The sequence below is a fragment of the Lissotriton vulgaris genome, chromosome 4_1 (assembly GCF_964263255.1).
Source record: "Lissotriton vulgaris chromosome 4_1, aLisVul1.2, whole genome shotgun sequence".
Classification (NCBI taxonomy): Eukaryota; Metazoa; Chordata; class Amphibia; order Caudata; family Salamandridae; genus Lissotriton; species Lissotriton vulgaris.
In genome coordinates, this window is record NC_141691.1 from 3004165 (window position 1) to 3028318 (window position 24154).

The 24154-nt window shown below is 44.2% G+C and overlaps 1 protein-coding gene across 1 annotated transcript in view; it reads left to right on the forward strand.

Moving 5' to 3' along the window:
- The window catches only part of LOC147718186 (vomeronasal type-2 receptor 26-like), a 47576-nt gene extending 24969 nt beyond the window's left edge, over positions 1-22607 (forward strand). The window contains exons 2-3 of the mRNA XM_086966630.1: positions 9929-10120; positions 21841-22607. Coding sequence (XP_086822756.1) covers positions 9929-10120; positions 21841-22607 — 959 coding nt within the window. The remainder of the gene's footprint in view (positions 1-9928; positions 10121-21840) is intronic.
- The last annotated feature ends 1547 nt before the right edge of the window (positions 22608-24154 follow it).

Sequence of the window (24154 nt, forward strand, 5' to 3'; positions counted from 1 at the left end):
TCCCCACACATAATTTCTAAAATGCTCCACAGTCCAAATACATGCTAGCAGCTCTTTTTCAATAACCGAGTACCTTCTTTCTGTGGAAGATAAGGTTCTAGAAGCAAAAGCTACACACCACTCATCCATACCCGCACTCTGACTCAGAACACCTCCAATCCCATATAGGCTGGCATCCACAGTAACAATGCATTTCTTATTAATACAGAATGATTTTAGAGTGGGAGCATTGACAATCTCATGCTTGATTTGCTTAAAAGCAATGTCTTGCTTGTCCGTCCAAACGAATTTAGCAGAACTCCTGGTCAATTCTCTCAGGGGTTCCATCTTGTTAGCAAAATTTTGAATAAATTTGCTATAATACTCACATAACCCAGCAAACGAGAGCAATTTTTCCTTATTATCCGGAGCTGGCGCTTTCATAATAGCATCCACTAGATTTTTCTTTGGTACAACTCCTTCTCCGGAAAGAGTGTGTCCCAAATATTCAACAGATTTACAGAAAAAATTACACTTGCTGGCCTTAATTGTCAGACCAAATTTTTCTCATTTAGAGCAAACCTCTTTAAGGTGAGAATGATGTTCACAGTTATTTTTAGAAAAAACTAGTATATCGTCTTGAAAACACTTGACGAATGACCCAAGATCTTTAAAGATGTGATACACGGCCCTTTGAAACACTGAAGCAGCTGAAGCCAAACCAAATGGCATTCTCTTGAATTGAAATAACCCATGAGGGGTGATAAACGCTGAGAATTGTTTAGAGTCTTCAGTGAGCTCGATCTGGTGATACGCAGACCTAAGATCTAACGTCGAAAACACACATGCACCATCCAACATACACAGCATTTCATTAATGTTAGGAAGTGGGTGACAGTCAGTAACTAAACTCTTATTAAGTGCTCTCAAATCCACACATAACCTAATACTTTTGTCGGGTTTAATGGATAAAACAATGGGAGAAACCCACTCTGATGATTCCACTTCCTCAATTATATTTTCCTTCACCATGGTATCCAACATATCTCTAAGCTCATTCCTAATGCTGATAGGAACCCCCCTTAGCTTTTGTTTACCAGGAACAGAATGGGGCTTAACTTTGATTCTATGACTAAACCCATTCAACTTACCCAACTTATCAGAAAACACATTAGGAAAAGCACGAGAAATTTCTGTAAACTCAGGTAACACACTAGACTCTTCATTAGATATTGCAAGGACTGACACCGGGTCTTTTAACCTAGGGCTCTATGTAACTCCTAATTTTGCTTGGTCCCTCCATCCCAACACATTCACACCTTTCCATGCAACATATAATTTAACCATAGCAGAACTACTCTTGATAGTAAGCAGAACTTCCTTAAAACCAATAAAATTGATTTTAGATCCATCGAAATTGTAAGCACTGATATCAGGTTTAGACAACGAATTGATATCTACTTGATCTCCAAATGATTCTATACAATATTCTTGAGTGATAATAGTCCATGGAGAACAAGAGTCCACCATAAGCTCTAATACCTTTCCTAAAATGTTAACTAAACTTTTAGGAGATGATAAAGTATCAGCTAGTGAAATGTCAAATGACTCTTGTACAGAAACAACAATACCAAATTCCTTAATATCTGGATCATTACATGCTTCCTCATTAACATATGACATATTACCACCAGGACGTTTAGAAGTAGAAAACGAAGATTTTTTAGTGTCTTGGAAGGACTTTGTAGGAGCTTTGCACATTTTCGAAAAATGTCCAGAACGCCCACATTTATTGCATTGTCTACTAATAGCTGGACACTGTGGAAAAGAAGCAATATGGTCAGGATTACCACATCTAAAACAAAAAAAATGCTTAGACTTTCCATCGTTCCTATTGGAATAATAAAGATTTTTCGGCTCCTGAGGTTTAACAACACTAACCTCATTACTAGAAGTAGAAGTGTTAGAAGTGGATGCTATATCCAGAGATTTTATCCATTTATCTGACTGCTCAAGAGCTTTAGCAGTACTGATAGCTGTTTCTAAACTTGGATCACCTAAAATCCACAACTGTTCTTGAACTTTCTTACTCTTTACGTGCACAATGATCTGATCTCTGATCATTTCATCTGTCATAAGACCAAAATTACAATGTAGTGATAATGCCCGTAAAGCTGTAGGAAAATCATCGAAACATTCTTTTTCATCCTGAACCCTTGTATAAAATTTAAATCTATGAAGTGCAACACTAGTAATAGGTTTGAATCTACCTTCAATTCTTGAAACAGCTTCATCATATACATTACTATCACCACCCGACCTAACAGGTGGCAAAGTTCTAAATACTAACTGTCCCTCTGAACCAAGGCAATGTAAGAATATATTCTTTTTTCTCTCAGCAGACATGCGTTCTCCGTCCTTTGCCTTGAGATAAGTAAAAAATTCCTCTTTCCATCTTGTCCATGGAATGGGTGGATCACCCTTAGACTGTAAGAACTTTGAAGGAGGATCAAATTGCATCTTAAAGTATATAATAAATCCTAAATGTAAAATGAATACTTAAATAAATAAAATTAAGAAAATTAAGAAGAGGAAGTAAAATAATATCACCATATAATGTCCAAAAATTAATCTTAAATGTAATGAAAGTTAAGAAAAAATAATTACTAAAAACATCCAGTAGATGGCAGTCTTGCAATAAAAATAAGAATTCCTGTTCAAGTTTTCAGTGTATATAATTCCAAATGTAGAAAGTAACGTTGATATGGCGTAACATTTATGAAATAGTCTTAATATGTAAGTAGTCAATAGTTTGCAAAGAAGTCTTGAAGAATGAAAAACTGTTGCTTTGTTGAAAATACTCTCAAGTGAGGATTAATTAAAACAAAACATGCAAGGAGAAGAAGAGCGTGAAAAGTGTACCTTTTTTTTTTAATCTCAAAAGCAAAACAGTTCGATTTCTCCTGTCTGATGGGCATAAGTCAAATGCTTTGTGTTTCTTCCTCCTCGGTAACTTCAGTTACCATGGACACAAAATGGTGGTTTAGCGTAATGCGCGGTGCCGCACAGCAGAGGCTGGTTGAAATGCCTGACACTGATTGACAAATCGGGGAAGACGCCGAAGGGAGTATTTGATTGGCTGAAATGTCAAGCGTCAGGATGACGTGTACAACAAGCCTCGGTTCACTCACCAAAACGCCGAAAACACGAAGAAATGCATGAAATGTTTAATACTTTGTGGAAATTCACCGGAGTAAGCAGGAAATCGATACAAAAAGGTCAGTTTCTCTTCTAATGTAAAACAATGTATTTTAAATCTTGAAATCGTGGATTCTCAAAATTCCTGCTCCTGTGCTTGGTAGATAACGTGGCAGAAATATGATGGATGTCCCTCGTCGCCAGTATAAAAACGTAGGAAGCATATATATATAAAAATATAGGAATTTATTTTGAAGCTTAGCAGAAGAAGCTCAGCACGTCCGTTACATAGCAAGTCCAGATAGATGAAAACAGTTGAAGGCAGAATCTGGAACCCAGCATGTAAGATGCAGGCACGCATCATACATTCTAGGCTCCAGCAACTATAACAGAGGTAAAAGACATAGAAAACATAAATGAAGGAATGCAAGAATGCAACAAAGTTGCGTTCAGGGCTCTAGTTAGAAGGGGGGTCCAGAGGTCCATTTGGGCTTTAAACAGGTCGATGGGAACACCATCTGGACCCGGTGCCTTCCCATTTTTACTAGCTTTCAGAGCCTGTGCGATTTGGTTTCGTGTGAATTGTAAATCAATGGGATAGGGGCTGGCTGAATCATCCCGAAGGATGGAATCCTTGGATTTTAGGTCCTGTGTATTAGGAGGTTTCGGACTGAGAGAAAAAATCTTAGAAAAGTGAAGGACCCATTCCTTCTCCTCTATTGCTACCTCTAACTTTGAGTGGTTAGTATTATCAGTTAGGAAAGGAGACTTGACCACTTGCCAGAAAGCAGCCGAGTTCTTATGGGTGCAGCTTTCATGCAGTTGATCCCATAGTTGGTTTTTTAATTCTTTTTTCCTTGATTTCAGTGCAGAGTTGTATAGCTTCCTTAAATGTATTACCTCTTGTGGGATCCTAACCGACTTCCTCAAAGCAGTTTTTAAGTTGGAATAGGCAACCATACAATCGTGATTAAACCATCCCTTCTTCTGTGTGGATTTATGTTTTAATTCAACCCTTGCTTCAACATTCTTCGCATGCTCAGAAAAACATTTCGCTGGATCCCCTCCGAAACAAGGAAAACAGTCACCCACGCTCTGGTCACGAGCCGACTGGACTACGGAAACACCCTCTACGCGGGTACTACCGCAAAACTCCAGAAGAAACTCCAACGAATCCAAAACGCCTCAGCCAGGCTCATATTAGACATCCCACGCAACAAACACATCTCTAGTCACCTTAAAGACCTCCACTGGCTACCCGTCAATAAGAGGATCACTTTCCGACTGCTTACCCACGCACACAAATCACTCTACGACATCGGACCAGATTGCCTCAACTCTCGACTGTCCTTCTACACCCCCTCCCGCCAACTACGTTCTTCTAGCCAAGCCCTCGCCACTGTACCTCGCATCAACAAGACCACCATGGGAGGCAGATCCTTTTCATACCTGGCTGCTAAAACATGGAACTCACTCCCCGCTTACCTTCGCCTCACCCAGAACCACCTAGCGTTCAGAAAGCAGCTTAAAACATGGATATTTGACAAATAATCCTCCTCCCATTCCTAAGCGCCTTGAAACCCTCTGGGTATGTAGTGCGCTATACAAATTTTATGACTTGACTTGACTTGACTAAGAATTATCTCAAAATTGGCAATGATTTCTAGGTCTGTTGCGTCTAGAGCAAGACATTTTATGGGGGAAGAAAAGGCCCTTACCACCAATAGCTTTGTTATTTCTATAGGGTCTACTTTCCCCCATTTCAACGCATATCCATTTAATCTGTTTAAAGCCATGCTGTTTTGTGCTAGGATGGAACTAAAGCCACTCGTTGGCTTGTGGGACAATGACATAGAAATACTAATAGGATTATGATAACTTCGGGCAATTGTGTGTGGTAAACACTGCATCTATAGTCATTTCTCCTTTGGAGAGTAAGATGGAGTCTATAACTGTTTGATGTCCCCTCCCATGGAATGTGGGGGCAAATGACAAGTCTGCCTTGTTCAGGTTGTTTGCTAGGACTGAGTTTAGCTCAAACAATGTTTCATTGAGAAGGTTACCTAGGGTGGAATGCCTGAAATGTGTGATGGGATTTCCAAATTCATCTTGGATACCACAGATGTCATTTCTACCAAATAGGCATGGACCCAGATTGAAATCCCCCCCCAGATAATTACCTCCTCATTGATTGCCTTCCTTTTATGAGTTAGTAATACAGAGTGGATCAGGGATCCCACATTCAATGCCTCAGCGTCAGGCAAATTATTATAGAAATTGACTATGAGGAAGCTATCCCTGGTGTTGAGGCATAACCTTAGGATCTGAAAATTAGGATCTAGTTTTATGGGCACTACTTCGATTGTATTAAGGAGGTTTGCAACATAGATTGTTCGGCCTCCTTTCGCTCTGCCTGAGGTGGATGGTTGGGCACGTGAAAAATAGGTTTTAAAACCCTCCGTATGTATCGCGTCGCATGACCAGGTCTCCTGTAGAGATATAATGTCGAATTTAGGAATGAAAACCATCCATTCATCATTAGCCACTTTGGAGCGTTGCCCTGCCACGTTCCAAAATAAAACTGTGATGCATGTTTTTTTCTCAACCCCTTTATGTCTCTCATTATCTAGTGGCAGTCTATTAACAGGTTTAGAGTTTAGATCCTGTTCAGAGATTGAAACTGAGCAAGGTTGATTCTGTCCCGCAGCCATTATACATAGAGATATTTTTGGGTGCGTAACGACAGAACTCCATGATCTAAAGGATGCGGAAGGGATGGGCTTTAGTCTTAAAATCCATGACAACTTCTCCTTCTCCGGGGCATTAATCTATCGCCCTCCCGGCACTAGTACTGACTTTCTAGGAAGTATGGGAGATGCGCTAAGCTCACTGATACTTAGATACTCAACTTTACCCTGCTGGGGGATGTGAACATTCATCTCGAGTCTACCACTGAGGCATCCACTGCCTTCTTTAGAGAAACCATGGATGTACTGGGTCTCAAAATATGCGATACCCCAGCCACCCACGAGGCGGGACACACGATTGATTGTATTGCTACCAACTTAGATATTTTAACAATAGATCAGTTGAAACCCCAAATATGGACACACCATGCACTAATACCTTTTACGATCACACCAGAGATTAATGCCAATAATAAGCATACCTGCAAAAACAACCAGGCCGGACAAGAGGACTGGAAAGCCACTATGAAGCACCCAGAATTAATTTCAATAGATAGAGATTGTAGACCTAAGTCAGCAGGATCCCCAAACATAAACACCTTTAGGGAATGGATGACTGTACTAAAAAGTATGACCGGACAGGGAAGACGCAAGCTCAAACCCTGGAAAAAGAAGAGATCCGCCCCTTGGTTTGACCCAGAGCTCAAAAACAAACAGGGGGAACTAAGACGGGCTGAACGTAGTTGGCGGAAAAACTACCTCAGCACAGAACGCAGCAAATATAAAATGCCCAAGAAAGCGTATCACGCACTAAACAAACAGGCTAAAACAAAATACTTCACGTCAGCCATAGATACAGCCAATAGCAAACAGAAAGCGATCTTTAATATCGTGAAGGACTTTAGTAAACCCAAATGTTTAATGCAGGACATCCCTCCCTCACAAATGCTTTGTGATTCGATCGCAGACTTTTTTGAAGGAAAGGTTAGGGGTCTGACGAAAGACTTTGAGGCTCCCATTTTCGATCCGACATATGAGGACGAAAACACAAGGCAGGAAGTCACCCAGCTTACAGCTTTTCGTACAATCAGCCTAGAGGAGACAAAACGTGCCATTTTGGCAACCAAGTCAGGATCACCATTTGATCCATGTCCTATAGGACTCCTACATCTCATTGCTGATATTGTTAACTCAGACATAAATGCTATTGTTAACAATTCACTGTCTACGGCCTACGTCCCCCTTGAGTGGAAACTGGCAGCAGTAAAACCTCTACAAAAAAACAACTCCCCGACCCCACCACACTCTCAAATCTAAGCCCGATCTCATTTCTTCCGGCATTGTGTAAAATCACTGAGTCAACAGTGAACAAACAGCTGACACGCTTCCTGGAAGAGAATGAGGCATGGCACCCCAATCAAGCTGGCTTTAGGACTCAACACTCCACCGAATCGGCTCTCCTGTTCACTACTGAAACTATCCGCTCAGCTCTAGATCAAGGCAAGAAGGCCGTCCTGATACTATTAGACCTGTCGGCGGCCTTCGACACAATCTCACATGCTATCTTAATAGACCGGCTAATAACATCTGGCATTAAAGGCATTGCCTTAGAGTGGATAAAAAACGTTCTTAGTGACAGGTGACAAGTGGTGACCTTGGGGGAATTCCGGTCCAGTGAGAAGTCGCTGTCAACGGGAGTACCTCAAGGGTCCAGTTTGAGTCCGACATTGTTCAATGTCTATACCGCACCCTTGATACAGCTGACATCGTCCTACGGCATAGCTGTAATAGCATATGCCGACGATACTCAACTGATCCTGGTCATGGACAAAGATAACAAGGTCTGGGAGGAAAAACGTAAGTGCTGCTTAACGGCCACCTTTGAGTGGATGCGGAAAAACCACTTAAAATTTAACACAGGCAAGACCGAGATCGTGCCTATAGGCCCAAAAAATGAATTTATCCCCAGACTGTGGTGGCCCGAGAAGGCAGAAATACCACCCCACACTACCTCCTCGGCTCGTAACCTTGGGGTACAGTTTGACGCCGATTTATCTTTTAAACATCAGGCGTCAAAAGTGGCAGGCACTTGCTTCGGGGTAATAAAACTGCTCAGGAAGTTTTTTGACTTGCTGCCCCTCGAAGCAAGGAAAACAGTCACAATTGCATTAGTTACTTCTCGTATTGACTATTGCAACAGCCTGTATGCTGGCACTAATAAGGCGGTTACCCATAAACTCCAGATGGTACAACATACGGCCGCAAAGCTGGTTTTGAAATGGCCAAGAAAATCCTCAGCAACCAAAGCCCTCAATGTACTACACTGGCTGCCTATAACTAAAAGAGTCCTCCACAAAGTATTGACAATCACCTTTCGTGCTGTACATAATTTAGGCCCCATATACCTAAGGAAAAAATGTGTTAAATACTGCCCAACTCGCACACTACGGTCCTCAAATGCCAATCTTTTGACCATTCCAGGGTTCAGACTCAAGACCCGCGGGGGCAAATCCCTAGCGGTATTGGGTGCCAAAGCATGGAATGCCCTCCCCCCTCCATTAAGAGCACTGGACAAGGAATCTGAGTTCCGCAAACAACTGAAAACCTGGATTTACAATCTTCCAGACTCAACTGCCAGAGCACTAGTGTGACTCCGGTCTTGGTCTCACTAAGCAGTAAGGCAACCTTTACATCTGGTTGTCCTTTTTATTGGCGCCGAGATGCTCCTTGGAGCGATTGTTAGCGCGGTATAAATGAGTCTTACATTTACATGTACAACAGAGTCAGTCACTATGTCCTGCAAACAGATTTGTTTTGGGAGCAGGACATATGAGGTACCGTTGGAAGATGATTCTATGGTCGTGGAAACCCCTTTTGTAAGCTGTCAGCCACAACATTTGCTGTACCCCCAGAATGGAGTCCATCAACTCCCTCCATGCCCGATAAGGCCGCATAGCAGTTGTAAACGCGAATAGGAAGATGAAATTGCTGTTGAGAAAAAAAACTATAGCAGCCTTCCAGGTTTTGAGATGGAGGCCTAAAAAAATCATTCTGGTTTCGGAATGGGGGCTCAGTATGATGGCTCTGAGATTGAAACAGGGGCCTAACGTTGTTTACAGGGGCCATTGATCCTCTAATTTAGAAGTATGTCAAGTCATGTGCGGTGATTACATTACTACCATTTTGGGGAGACCAATTTACAATATGCCTTACTGCTCTCTCATCTCTAAAATTTATTATTATATTATCACCCTTTATATCCTTTATTCTTTGTCCTAACCAGGGAAGACGCCTGACATGTACAATTTTGCCATATATATTTGGTGGTAGTGGACGATTCTGTCTTAGCCAAAATATAACTTTATTTCTCAGTTGGTAGTGGGCTTCTGTTCTACCCTCCTCTAAAGGTGGAACTCCTGTAAGAACCACCACGTACGGAACTGCTTCCGGAGGCAAGTCTACTATAAGCCTCTTAGATGGAATTACCCTCACAGCGTTTTCATGGCCATTCAATTTTGTGGGATTTAATTTTGAGGCATTTTGTGGGAGATTTGATTTTCCACCTACTTGAGCCTCCTTGTCTTTATTTTGGTATTTAACCCTGTTGTTTTAGGAGGCATTAATTTTGGGGGTTGTTTTAGCTAAAGTAGTTGTTTTTGTTTCTTTTTGAATGATGGTATTTGGGGCTAAAACAGAAATTGGGGTCACTTCTAATGACTTTGATAGGTCCTTAGTAACCCCTTTAATTTCCTCGATAGCTTGTTCCAGATTTCCCAGTTGTTGGGCTATTATTTTTTGCCTCTCTGCTAATGGCAATATAAATGATCTAATTAGATGTTCCATATTGCCCACTAGATCAGTAGTGGATGAGTCTTTTATTGGGACATGTGGTGGGGTGGCTACTACAGGTGTTGAGGGTGCGTTAGTTGAGGAGCTGTTAGAGTATCCAAAATTAGTATGGCTAATCTTGTTTTTCTGTGGACCACTCCCCCTCTTTCTCCTTTTTTTCGGGGGTGGGCCTTGGGCTTGGGAGGTTTTGTGAGTTGTCTTTGTTTTTTTAACAGACTTTGCTTGTGGTAACGAAGTGTCCGGCAGAACTTCTACATCTGGAATCAAATTAAGAGAAGAGGTTGAGACATTTATGATGGGGTCGCTAATTTCAACTAGTGGAGGGGATCTGTCCTGCAAAAGTAGTGGGATGCTGTCACTGAAGGATACCTCACAGCCCTCCCTTTCGCAGTGTGAACTTGGGATGGGTGAGATAGCTAGCTGTAACGGGACCAGAGACAAACGCTTGTTCTTAATAAGTTCCACTGAGCGGCGTCTCTCGGCCCGTCACTCTGCAAGTGCGATTTCCCTGTCGGTTTATGTGGTAACCCTAAAAATATAATTATCAAGTGTACCTTGATTGACTCCTCGGCCAATAGAGACTTATCTTTGGGACGAGACAACATCATGATAATCACTAGTCACTATGGGGACCTCGTTTCGGCAGACTAAAGCTCTAAAAGTAGTCTCAAAATGTTCGCTAAGAATGCATTTAAAACGTCTGCTTACTCGAAAATTATGGTAGGGGCCCGTGCCGTGTAACGGACATCGATGCGAAAGGAGGGGGGCCCAGCCCCACCTCCTTCGGCCTCTGGGGGGCCTAAGAGGGCCCGCTCTTTGCCCGAGCTTCGCTTTGCGTCCCGCTCACGTCCCGCGGAGCTGTATGTGAGCCAGTTAAATGGGGGTATGACGAGCCGGGTGTGGGGCTAACAGGTGGTGCAGCCAAGATGTCAAAGGCCGTGCAGGGACTCCTGGGCAAGTGAGTCCCTACCGCGTTCCTCCCTTGCAATAGCCGCACTCTCCCCCAGAGCACACAAAGTTCATTGTCGGCCTGCCCTTCAAAGTCAATGCCGCGAAGCGGCACCTGCGAAGCGGGTGCGGCGTAGAATAGCGGCGGAACAGGCAAAATGAAAAGGGCAGCGTCAGGTCAGTTCCTTCGCATGATTCGCTTTCACTCAGCATCAAGGGTCCCACTGATATCCTGGAAATTGGGCTCTTTAAACCATTTACGGAGCCGGGGGTGGGGCTAACAGGTGGTGCAGCCAAGATGTCAAAGGCCGTGCAGGGACTCCTGGGCAAGTGAGTCCCTACCGCGTTCTTCCCCTGCAACAGCCGCACTCTCCCCCAGAGCACACAAAGTTCGTTGTTGGCCTTCCCTTCAAAGTCAATGCCAGGAAGCGGCACCCGCGAAGCGGCAGCAGCGAGGAATAGCGGCAGAAGCATGATTCGCTTTCAGTCAGCGTCAAGAGTTCCAGCACTCAACTCAGCCACCCCAAAGAGCAGTGAAGCCAAAATGCCTGCACTGCATGAGCTACCACTGCCCAAAAATAACTCTCACTGGGCCATGTTTAAACTCTACGATCTCAATGAAATCACCAATATTATTGTGACGACCAAACAACAACCACTTCATAAACCCTGTCCCCTCAAATTGCTTACCCCACCTCTTCCATATCATCTCACCTCTCTTGACCAATATCATCAATGCCTCTCTAGCACAAGACCACATCCCAGGTTGTTTAAAAACAGGCCAAGTTCCCCCTATCCTCAAAAAACCTACTGCAGATAACTCCGACCCCAAGAACTTCCAACCAATAACCAACATTCCCATGCTAGCCAAGATCCTGGAAAAATGTGTTCAGCAACAACTGAATCAACACATCTCGCACGTCAATCTACTGAACATTCACCAATCAGGTTTAAGACGTGGGCATAGCACAGAAACAGCCATCCTGCATATAGTAGATGACGCCCTGCAGCCCTTGACCACAACAAAACCTGCCTGCTAGTTTTACTCGACCTCTCCTCAGCCTTCAATACGGTCAACCACGACAAATTACTAAGAATAGAATACAGGATAGGTTTATCTGGTAAAGTCCTTCTGTGGTTCAAATTGTTCGTGGAAAAAACGGAATGCAATGCTACTTGATCAACAGCAATCTTTCAGTTTCCTCACCTAACCTACAGGTAGTTCCTCAAGGCTCCACATTATCTCCAGTGCTATTCAACCTATACGTCGAACCACTCACCGAGCTACTACAGCTGGAGAACATATCCTTTCACATGTACGCAGATGACACCCAACTGTACATCAAGATCTCCTCTATCGAAGAGATAAGGTCAATGAATACACCCCTCAAAAAGACAGTCCATTGGCTATCAACCAACTTCCTCAAGCTAAACTCTCAAAAACAGAGTTTCTCCTAATCTCCCCACTAGGAATTCCAGTGAGACAAAAGAATGGATCAAAACTATCACTGCGTTGAATTGCACGCCAACTGTAGTGAACTCCTCCATGTCACTCGGAATCACTCTGTATAAGAACCTTAACATGCAAAACCACGCCAACTTATTGGCTAAAAATGCCCACTTACATCTCAGCTATTGCAGAAAAATGAAACCTTTTCTTGAGAATTCGTACCTCAAATTTGCAGTCCATTCCTTAGTTATTTCTAGGCTTGAGTATGGATGTACCACCCTCGTGGGGCTTCCCAAATTCTCAACAGCCCCTCTAAAAGCCTGTCTCAATGCTGCAGCAATACTCATAACATGTTATAGGAAATTTGACCACATATCGCTACACCTGAAAGCACTCAACTGGCTACCCTACAAAGCTCAAATCCACCTAAAATTGGCCTGCATCACACGCAAGGTGCGTAACCATAACACCCCTCAGTACCTAGCCCAAAAACTTAGCCTATCTGGAGGAAACAGACATTCAAGGAGCTCTAAGAATCTACTTCTGAAAGCCTCACGTTTCAAAAAGTCCAAAACTTCCAACAGAGCATTCTCTGGGGCAGCGCCAAGAATTTGGAAATCCCTTCCACCACACATCAGAAAAATATCCTCTATCCCTCTCTTCAAAAAGGAAGCAACATTTTTCCTGATGAGCAAATTCCTACCTTAAATCAATACAACCACGACACAAGATCGGCAACCCCAATCTACCTCTATTCTCGGGTTCCGCTTAACTAAGACGTACATGAACCTAAATTGTATTTTCTGCTCAGAACATTTCTTCTCAATGCTGCCACTAGAAATGATGACCCACATGAACTTGAATGGTCTTTTATTGTTCAGAATACGTTTTTTCAATGCTGCTACTCCTTGTCACTAGCAGACTATGTTTCATTGTATGCAATGTTCCCCTTTGAATGTTTCACCTTACACCTTATGGTAAGCGCTCTGATACCCTAGCTTGGGTCTGGTTAGTGCTCTATAAAACTTTAAAAATAAATACATAAATTATTGAAACAGCGCTATTGATGGCCTGGTTTTACTAAACAGACAAAGAATTTTGTCCTAAAGTGCGACATCTGCCAGCAGATGAAGGGTTTAACCTTGGCATGTCCAGTGAAAACACCACTACTGGGTGTGTCTATATGGACCACTGCGGCACCCTAGAATCAGACAGGACTTACAAGTTTATCTTGGTGGCAGTGGAATCATGCTCTAGATTTCTATGGGTGTGGCCTTAGCACTCGACTGATGCTTGAACTGTTATAAAAGATTTGCAAGTCTTTATAGGGACATATGCAGTTGGCGCATAACATTCTGACTCTGGCCCCGTGTTTAGCTCCAGGGCTTACAAGGAAGCCATGGAAGGTTTGGGTGTAGATTTGCGGTAGTCCTCCCAGTACCATCCCAAGGTAAGTTTGGTTGTGGAAAGGAAAAACTGAGACTTAAAGCAATTTTTAACAGCAAGAGTATGAGGTTTGGGTGGTATGTGGGTCAATCACTTATATGAGGTACAAAGAGCCATCAACAAGTTGCCAAGAAGTTCTGTAGAGGGTGTCACTCCTTTGCGAGGTCCTACTTCTGATGAGAATGTGGGTACCTGATCTCGATTATGAAGGCACATTGGTGGATGAAAATCTATTTGATATGAATAAACCTTTGGCTGTTTTACAGTTTCTTAATGAATCATGGGCCCAACTAAGCAATGTGCAAGTAAAATTTACCGGCACTAGGGAAGTCAAATCAGTCATGGCAAGACCTGTCTTGATTCCGAATGTAAGGGATATGGTCAGAAAAAAGATTGTGGACAAGAAAGAATTTGGGCCATCATAAAGAAAGCCTGTACCAGTCCTGGCTGTCGAAGGAACAAGAACAGTGCTTCTTCCACCTCTTGCCGGCAAAAAAGAAAAGGGATTTGTCTCCATTGATCCAACTACACTATGTTAGCGATACTGAATAGTCGGCCTCAAGGGCTTCTAGGTAGCTGACGCTCTCCTTTCGCTACCATATAGGAAGTTCAGACAGAAAGACTCATAACATTCAAAGAGTCACCAATACAAATTGATACTTTCCAATACTGAAGTGGAATTCATTCCTCTGGAAACAGAACTTCAAACTGCAAGCGAAAGATAAATATAAATTCAGACTACAACAGCGGTCTACATCAATATGCCTCAAATAGAGAAACCTACCAGGTCAACAAAACCTGCAGAGCTACCAAAGATAGAGCGAACTGCATCTGCCTACTTCATAAGTTTTGAAACCTTCTCTCTTGATCCCAGTGAACCTGAGACAATGCCAGCTCCAGTTTCCTCTAAGCAACAAATCCATGACTTCAACAGTTTTCTGAAAAAGACTTAGGGCCAGATGTAGGTATCCAAATACCGGTCGGAAACGGCCGAAAATACCGATTTTCGGCCGTTTCCGACCGGTATTTGGATATTGAGATGTAGGTGCATGTTAAATTACAGAATCGGTAATTTTACAGAATTTGTAATTTTTCCGATTCGGTAAATACTGAATTGGTAAAATTACCGATTCTGTAATTCAACATGTAGGTAGCACTGTAATCAGTGCAACAAGGGTTTAAGAATTCGTTATTTACCACCAACAATAATGAAAACCCTTCAAAAAGCATTTGTTTTGCTTTAAAAAACGTGCCATGTTGCAGACATACATGCCCTACGGGCATGTATGTCAGCAACATGTGCACCCATGCACAATTGAGGGGTGCAACAGGGTGTCAAAGTGACACCCTGTCCCCTTGCAAATTTGGTAATTTTACTGAATCGGTATTTACCGATTCAGTAATTGGCATTGATTCCTATAGGCGTCAAGGTCCATAGGAATCAATGGCAATTACCAAATCGGTAAATACCGTTTCGGTAATTACCGAATCATTCCGATTAGGTAATTTCAAAAGTAAAATTACCTACATCCCATTTACCTACTCTTAAATAACGAATCGGTATGATTCGGTATTTAAGAGTAGGTAAATCGAGATTACCTACATCTGGCACCTGGACACATATTATCAAGCGGAAGTGATAATTATCGCTGGCCGCGCTTAGCGTGAGATTTTTAATCGCCGGCTATCGCTGGAAATTATCGCCATGCTAGCGCTGTATTAACAACGCATAGCGCAATGGCAATAATTATTCCAGCGATAGCGGAGTTTTCTATGGAACATCTCTGGTTTTCCAGCGATGTTCCATGGAAAACGGCGATAACCTTGCTGATACGACCCAGTGGTCATATCAACATAATCCACCCCCAATGTAAAGTATGGATAAGTCTGCATTTTAGCAGATGTTAACGCCTGCTAAAATGTGTGGGCCTCCTTGTCAATCAATCAATCAATCAATCATACTACTTGTATAGCGCACTACTCACCCGGGAGGGTCTCAAGGCACTTGGGGGAAATGGTCCGCTACTGCTCGAACAGCCAGGTCTTGAGTTGTTTCCTGAAGGCGAGGTGGTCCTGGGTCAGAAGAAGGTGGATGGGGAGGGAGTTCCATGTCTTGGCCGCCAGGTAGGAGAAGGATCTTCCTTCGGCGGTGGCTCTCCGGATGCGTAGTACGGCGGTGAGGGCGAGGCTGGTAGACCGTAGCTGGCGGGTGGGCGTGTAGAAGGTTAGGCTGTCGTTGAGGTACTTGGGGCCCAGGTCGTGGAGAGACTTGTGTGCGTGGGTGAGGAGCCGGAACGTGATCATCTTGTTGACGGGGAGCCAGTGCAGGTCTCTCAGGTGGCCGGAGATGTGGCTGCGTCGGGGGATGTCCAGGATGAGTCGGGCGGAGGCGTTCTGGATGCGTTGGAGTCTTTTCTGTAGCTTGGCTGTGGTTCCGGCGTAGAGGGTGTTACCGTAGTCCAGTCGGCTGGTGACGAGTGCTTGGGTGACCGTCTTCCTGGTTTCTGTCGGGATCCATCGGAAGATCTTGCGAAGCATGCGCAGGGTGTGAAAGCACGATGAGGAGACTGCGTTGACTTGTCTGGTCATCGAGAGTGAGGAGTCCAGGATGAAGCCCAGGTTGCGTGCGTGGTCTGTTGGCTTGGGTGTGGTGCCCTGGCGGGGGGCCACCAGGAGTTGTCCCAGGCGGAGGCCAGGATGAGGACTTCTGTCTTGTCTGAGTTCATTTTCAGGTGGCTGTTCTTTATCCAGTCTGCGACGTCTTTCATCCCTTCGTGCAGGTTGGCTCTGGTGGTGTTGGGGTCTCTGGTGAGGGAGAGGATCAGCTGGGTGTCGTCGATGTTGGAGATGATGTTGAGGTTGTGTTGGCGTGCGATGGCTGCAAGAGGTCTCATGTAGACGTTGAAGAGGGTGGGGCTGAGTGATGATCCTTGCGGGACGCCGCAGATGACTTCGGTGGCCTCGAAACGAAACGGGGGAGGCGGACTCTCTGTGTTCTTCCAGCGAGGAACGAGGTGATCCACTCCAGTGTCTTCTCTTGGATGCCGATGTTGCTGAGGTGCTGAACTAGTGTACGGTGGCAGACAGTATCGAATGCTGCAGAGAGGTCCAGGAGGATGAGTGCCGTTGTTTCCCCGTTGTCGAGCAGGGCTCGGATGTCGTCAGTGGCTGCAATGAGGGCCGTCTCGGTGCTGTGGTTGGCTCTGAAACCGGACTGCGAGGGGTCGAGGGATCCGTTCGTCTTGAGGAAGGCGGCAAGCTGTCTGTTGACGATCTTCTCAATGACTTTAGCAGGAAAAGGGAGGAGCGAGATGGGGCGGAAGTTCTTGAGATCGGTGGGGTCCGCTGTTGGTTTCTTCAGTAGGGCGCTGAGCTCGACATGCTTCCAGCTCTCCGGGAAGGTGGCGGTGTTGAAGGAGGTGTTGATGATGTTCCGGAGTTGGGGTGCGATGGTGGAGTCGGCCTTGTTGAAGACGTGGTGGGGGCAGGGGTCGGTTGGAGATCCGGAGTGGATGGTGTTCATCGTGCGGGCTGTGTCTTCGGTGGTCAGCGTGGTCCAGGTGCGGAGGGTGGCAGTGGGGGGCGTTGGTTCGACGGTCGGGTGCGTCGATGGTGCGCCGAAGCTGTTGTGGATGTCGGCGATCTTGCGGTGGAAGAACGAGGCGAGGGAGTCGCAGAGATCTTGTGATGGAGTGATGTCGTTGTGATGTCGTTGTGGCCGGTGCTGGGGTTGGAGAACTCTTGGTGAAGAGTTCCTTGCTGTCGTGGGCATTGTTGTCCAGTCGTTCCTTCAGCGATTTCTTCTTGGTGGCGCGGATGAGCTGGTGGTGCTTGCGGGTGGTGTGTTTGAGGGCGGTCATGTTGTCTGTGGTCTGGTCGAGGCGCCTTGCTTTCTCGAGGGTGCGGCAGGTCTTCTTGGAGTCCTTGAGTTCGTCGGTGAACCAGGATGCCTTCTTACTTCTGGGTCTGCTGGGAAAGTTCTTCAGTGGCGCGAGGTCATCGACGCAGGCTGTGGGGAACCTGTGGCGGGTGGTGGTGGGTCATGGTTCTTCTGAAGCTGAAATGGACGCAGCTGTGGTCGGTCCAGTGGAGTCCGGTAGAGTGGCTGAAGGTGATGTGCTTGCTGGATGAGAAGACGGGATCAAGCGTGTGGCCGGCGTAGTGAGTGGGGGTGTTGACCAGTTGCTTGAGTCCAAGGTTTGCGAGGTTGTCCAGCAGGGCGGCGGTGTTGCGGTCCTTGTTGTTCTCCAGGTGGAGGTTGAGGTCCCCTAGGAGGATGTAGTCCGCAGAGGGGAGGGCGTGCGGGCTGATGAGTCCGTGATGGCTTCGCTGAATTGTGTGCATTGTCCCGGGGGTCTGTAGACGAGGGTGCCTCTGAGGGTCATCTTTGGGTCGGTGTGTATCTGGAAGTGGAGGTGCTCGGCGGCGGTGAAGGTGTCGTCGGAGTCGGTCGTGATGCGGATGGTGTTCCTGTGGACGATGGCGATGCCTCATCCGGTCTGGTTGACGCCGTCCCTCCTGATGACCTTGTACCCGTCCGGGATGGCGATAGCGATGTCGGGGGCTGAGGAGGCGATCAATATATCAATGTAATTATCATGATGTGCACATCAGCGATTATTTTCAAGCAGTACTGCCCAGTGACACCCACTTTGCATCTCATTAGAGATGCAACGCAAGGCGTCTGGAAAACAGGTGCTAACATGCGCTACTGCATGTTAGCACCCACTTGTAAATAGGACAATAGTTTTATCTCCGCTTTTTTGGCTTTTAACCCCTTCGCTGTGGGGGATATTCCCCCACTCTGCTGGGGGGAGGGGGGCACGCATACCGCTCACATGCTCATGACAAGCTGAGCTCGTCATGATGTACGGCCCTCCTGTGCTCATGACTAGCTCAGCTTGTCACGGCCACACCCGTTCCCGTGGAACGCTCAGCACAGAAGGGGAATTATCCCCGCATGCAAGCGTTCCATGGCTCATGACGAGCTGAGCTCATTATGAGCCTCGGAGCGCTGTGGCTCATGATGAGCTTTCAAGGGGTTAAAGATAAGGCCCTTGTTGATATGCCCTTACTTAGTATCACCTAGGCTCCAGCTCTGGATCATTACTGGAATATTGTTTTTTTCTGTACTGGATTGGCTTAGTAACTGTATTTTGCATACTCATAAACTGAAAATATCTCCTGGAACGATCTGCAGTATTAAATGTGAACTTGGTCCTGAGACCGCATTCATCATCTCATCGTGAACAAAGAGACCTGTTTTCCGTGAACATTACTGCTGTTCTAGTTCCTGATGGTATAGTTTGGGAAAAGTTTGATTTCAAGGATTAAAATGTTGGAAGACATATCAGACTGTAAAAGTATGTACTGTTACCACCATTATGCTCTTCTATTTTTACACAAATCCAGTTTCCCACAAAAAAGTTTTTCCTTACCACCAATGGGAACAATGCTCAAAAAGATTTGCACAGAAATGTTCCTATTTTTCAAGGTTTAACACTTCTCATCCGACCTCATACTACTATAATGTTGCACCTACAACTGCACAGAAGAATATGCTGAGTAACGCCAAACAGATATATTCAGCATCCTTTATTTCCCAACTTTATGAACAGGGTTTCTACTTATAGAAGGACACTATAGACACAAAATCAGTTTGGGATGCAAAGGAATGGCAAGTTCAGGGAACAGAAGCACTTTTTAGAGCGAGCCTCATTCGGCAACAAATATTATTTCGAAAGGACACTGTGCAACAGTCTTCCTGTCTTGGACTAGCCAAGAACAAGGGTTTGAACACACTTCGGATTCCCACACCTTCCAACATCAATTTTACATCACGTGGAGGGGATACAGTAGATGACATCATGCAGTACAATACTTCAGTCCCCAATTGGGAGGGATGGTTAGTTTGGCCCACAGACACCAACAGATGGCAATCAAGATTCAAGGGTACCACCGAAAGGTTTTGTATCCATAGACCGGTCCAACTCTATGTACAAAGAGAACATCTGGGGAGCTGTCATCATACAGTGCTGGGAAGTTGTCCTCAACACTGTCCCAGGTAAAACAGCACTTATCCTTATTCTCAGATAAGGTGGATCTAAGGGATGTTTTATTAGAATCCCAAACGACACGTCAGAAACGTTTCTATTATGCCTCAGAGTGTCTGCACATACAAAGGTAGACTGTAGTAGTTAATTAGGAGGGACACAACAAAGTAGATGGGAAAAGTGGCTGACTTGTTACTGAGGAGGATGGGATTAGGGAGGACTATAAGTGGGTGAGAGAGGTGTTTAGGATGGGACATCTCTCACCCACAAAAGAGTAAGGTAGTTGCCTTACTTTTGGTGTTGAAAAATGTACCCTACACTTTTGTAGCAAGTTTAGGCTCTGCATTTGTGAATACCGAAAGTATTAAAATTACTACAAAGAGTAAACATACTAAAAATTGTAGTTTACCTTTGTGAATCAGGCCCAGATTATTTACAATAATGTTGCTCGGTACTTCCCAGACAATAGTCAGACGTCACCTCTTCCACTGTCTCTTCACTGTCCTCATTTCATCAGTTCACCACAACTCATCATCTGTGCATCCTCATCTTTTTAAATCAAGATTTCTATATATATCCAGCTTTTGTCAAAACCCAGCACATATTGTATTAAGAGCACCTCATCCACTAGGTTGCGTTTCCTGAGCAACTCCAGAATATCTATCTCCTTTAATAGGATATATGCCCAAAACAACGCTGAAATCCCATTTCCATTTCCCCCTATTATCATTACCAACTCAGCTCTGTTCTACATTAACAAGAACATTAACCCATGCCACTAATTAACAACTCAGTCAATATCCACATAGATTAGATCACCTATAACGATGATACCTCCATTATTAGTAGACATTTGTACCTAATATATAAAAGACAATGAACCAGAAAATATTACGTTTTTTTCTAAAATGATGATAACTTAAGGGCATTGCTGGAGAAGTCCATCAAATCCGTGAAACTATGCTTCACTAGTAGGGTTCATTGAGCAAAGACATTTTAGCCTTCTCTAAATAATATTCCTTCAAACTAGACAAAATGATCTTCACATCTCAAAAAGATGTATAAAATTATAGTTACATTTATAACTTTTGTATCATTTGTACAAACAACCTATATATTATGTGTCATATACCTTGTGTAAAGTAAATAGTCTTTGAAGGGTAGGCAGATGGTTATATGGACATTGTAGAAGAGATACAATTGGATCAATGACCAGCTCATACGTGCATCGTTCCTTACTGGTTTCCAAACCTATTATAGTAAATAAGAGAGAGGTTGTGGTTTCCCATCAAGAATGCCCATCATGCTATATGAGGAATAACCAAAAAAACAAGAAAAAAAACCTTGCACACTACATAGCACCTGATACACCACTGACTGACCACTGGATGAGGCGTAGCATGAAACGACACTTCACATACTACTTAATGGTGTCTCCTACAATATGCCATACTTGTTACATTAGAAAACAAAAGAGTAAATAGGGGATTCTACAATAAACCACAAAGTCCATTGGAACTTACCTCCTCTAGCAGACTACAACACTACAGCTTAAATAAATATACTCCACTAAATAAGTGTCACAATAACAGACCTCATCTTCATGAGCACACCTCTTCAAGAGGAGCGATGAGCTATCCACTCTGGATATCATGTCTGTTGATGTGTGTCGATGTATCTTAAATCCTACAATGTACCAGTTCTCTTCTGCTTTCTCCACTAGACACCAGATCCCCACTCATCTCAATCTCCTCTGTCACCTCTTTCACCCCCCAATTAACTTCACTTGAACACACCTCACGTAAAGACCCACGTACGTACATAATTAACATTCACTTAAATAGATCACACCTCATTCAATATTTCATTGCAGCAGAAACACTCTTCTCCTCTGTAAGCCCAAATTTCTCCCAGATTTAGATCTAAGCATCAAATCATATGTACTTTAAATATTAATGGTATTTCTATTGTCATTGCCTCTTTTTTCCTAATCATGTTTGTTAAATTGTAAATGGAGGTGAGACCAATAATTATTTTAGTTCTTCAGCGATTCAAATCAGAAACCCATAAACTTCTTTCCTTCCAGATGCCGTTGACTGCTGGCCTTGCCCTGAAGACCACTGGCCAAACGAAGGACAGACACAATGTGACTCAACAACTCTGCAGTTCCTGTCCCTTGAAGAGCCTTTGGGGATTGCACTTTCCTGCTTGACCTGCTTCTTTCTTTTAGCCAATGTGTTTGTTCTCTGCATCTTCAAGAGTTACCAAGACACACCCATCATCAAGGCGAACAATCGAGAACTCAGCTACGTTCTTCTCATCACCCTCATGCTCTGCTTCCTCTCTCCCTTCACCTTCATTGGCCATCCCATGAGGGCCACCTGCATGATCCGACAAAACATGTTTGGAATTATCTTTTCCATCAGCATTTCCACCGTTCTGGCCAAGACCATCACTGTGATCATAGCGTTCAATGCTCGCGATCCCACCAGCCGTTCTTCAAGGTGGCTTGGGACCAGAATGCCCGTTGGGGTGGTCCTTCTGTGCTCATTTGCTCCAGTCCTGATTTGCACAGTCTGGCTGCTCCTTGATCCACCATTCCCAGTGAAGATACAGATGGGGAACATCACCATCCTCCAGTGTGACGAGGGCTCCGTTCTCTTCTTCTATCTGATGTTGGGATATCTAGGATTGTTGGCAAGTGTCAGCTTTGTGGTTGCATTTACTGCACGTAATTTGCCTCAGAACTTTAATGAAGCCAATCTCCTCACCTTCAGTATGCTTGTGTTTCTGGCCGTCTGGATCTCATTCATTCCGGCTTACCTGAGCACAGAGGGGAAGTATTTGGTGGCCGTGGAGATCTTTGCCATCTTGTCTTCTGCTGCAGGTCTTCTTGGATGTATCTTCTTTCCTAAGTGTTATATCGTCCTTTGGAGGCCGGATATGAACACTAAGCAGTACTTAATGCAAACAGCCAGCTTAAGCAAAAATAGATAAAGCATTTGCATGTATATCATGAATGAATGTCTTTCTATAGGACTGTTTTCTTCAGCAACCTGTTCAAGAAGTTCTAAAGCAGTAGAATGTCCAGCACAGATAAAGACTCCCTCTAAGGATGGATGTGGTGTGGAGAATGCTAGTTCTCACAAAGATGTTGTTTTTTTAACATACTGGGTCTCCATCAGAAAAGAGGAGAATATTTTAATGACTTTTCTCCTTACTTTCTGAATATAAATATCACTTCTGATATTAAATGAATTCCTATCAGCTTGTTGACATTTATGTTAGCAGATATTTTGTTGTTTGTAATATGGATCGAGAAAGCCAAGGGGAAACGCATTCACAAAACTCAATTTACATTGTGAAACTGATGTGTATGGACAAATATGTGTAATTCTTTAGTTAGGAAAGGAACAGTTTGATATAGAGAACATATATAGATGCAGGTACTGAGTACTGGTATACCCATATTTATAGTTAACAGTTACTTGTTCTCTTCTATGTTGTAGAGTTGGGTAGGTTTCTAGGTGCCCATGGGAAACAGGAGCCCAAAACCTCTGCATAATAATAGGATGAACAAACAGAGAACGTGTGTCCTGTGTGTTGCATTTTGTAGATGCATGCTTGTAGGAAGAACACGGAGGCAGGTAGGTACAGGATCAAGTAGTTTATTAAGGAACAAGTCACAAGTATGGAAACTTCACCAGCTTGACCGTCTTCTGCAGACATCAACTCCACCTGACAAATATAGAACACTTGCAGTATGGGATCGCAGATTCCTCATGACTCAAACATTTCACATCAGGTTAGAATAGAACACATCACAACAAACTACAAAAAATGTATAGAACATAAACAATTGCATACAGAATAACTGGAGTAAAAGATTAGAATAGATTAGATTAGATTTATACAGCGCATAGCTGCCCCAGCAACGGAGGGGGGGGTCCCAGCGCTACCCAAGATACAGATAACTCAAAACCATCCGTACAGAGATAAAATTAAGCCGGGAAAAGCCCGGCCTTTAAGGCTGTATGGAACACCAGATGATTCTGGAGCCCTCTGCCAAAACTGTAAAAGAGCGACCACCCGCTCTCGCTCTGTGGGTTTGTGGGGTACACGTGAGTCCTAAATTGGATGAGCGTAAGGAGCGACTCAGGACACACGTACTAGGAAAGCTGCTATAAAAGGAGGTGCTTGTTGTGTCATGATTTTATGTGCAACACACAGTGTCTTAAATGGGATCCTTTTGTCTATGGGTATCCAATGAAGTTTAGTTGGAAACTTCGACACTGAGCAAGACTTTGGGTGTGCTAGCAAGGTGCAACTGTGGCATTTTTAATTCTTTGAAGGCACAAGATGGCCGCAAGGAGGGAGCTACCGGGATGAGCTCCGGGTCAAGGGATCACAGGTAGTCAAAATCCCGACCCGAACGACCCCCCAAAACCTCCCCCTACAAACGGCACGGCTAGCAATGAGCCCCACAAGTGAATCCTGAACCCTGGACCCTTTAACCTTTGCAGAACACAGAGGAAGACAGCATC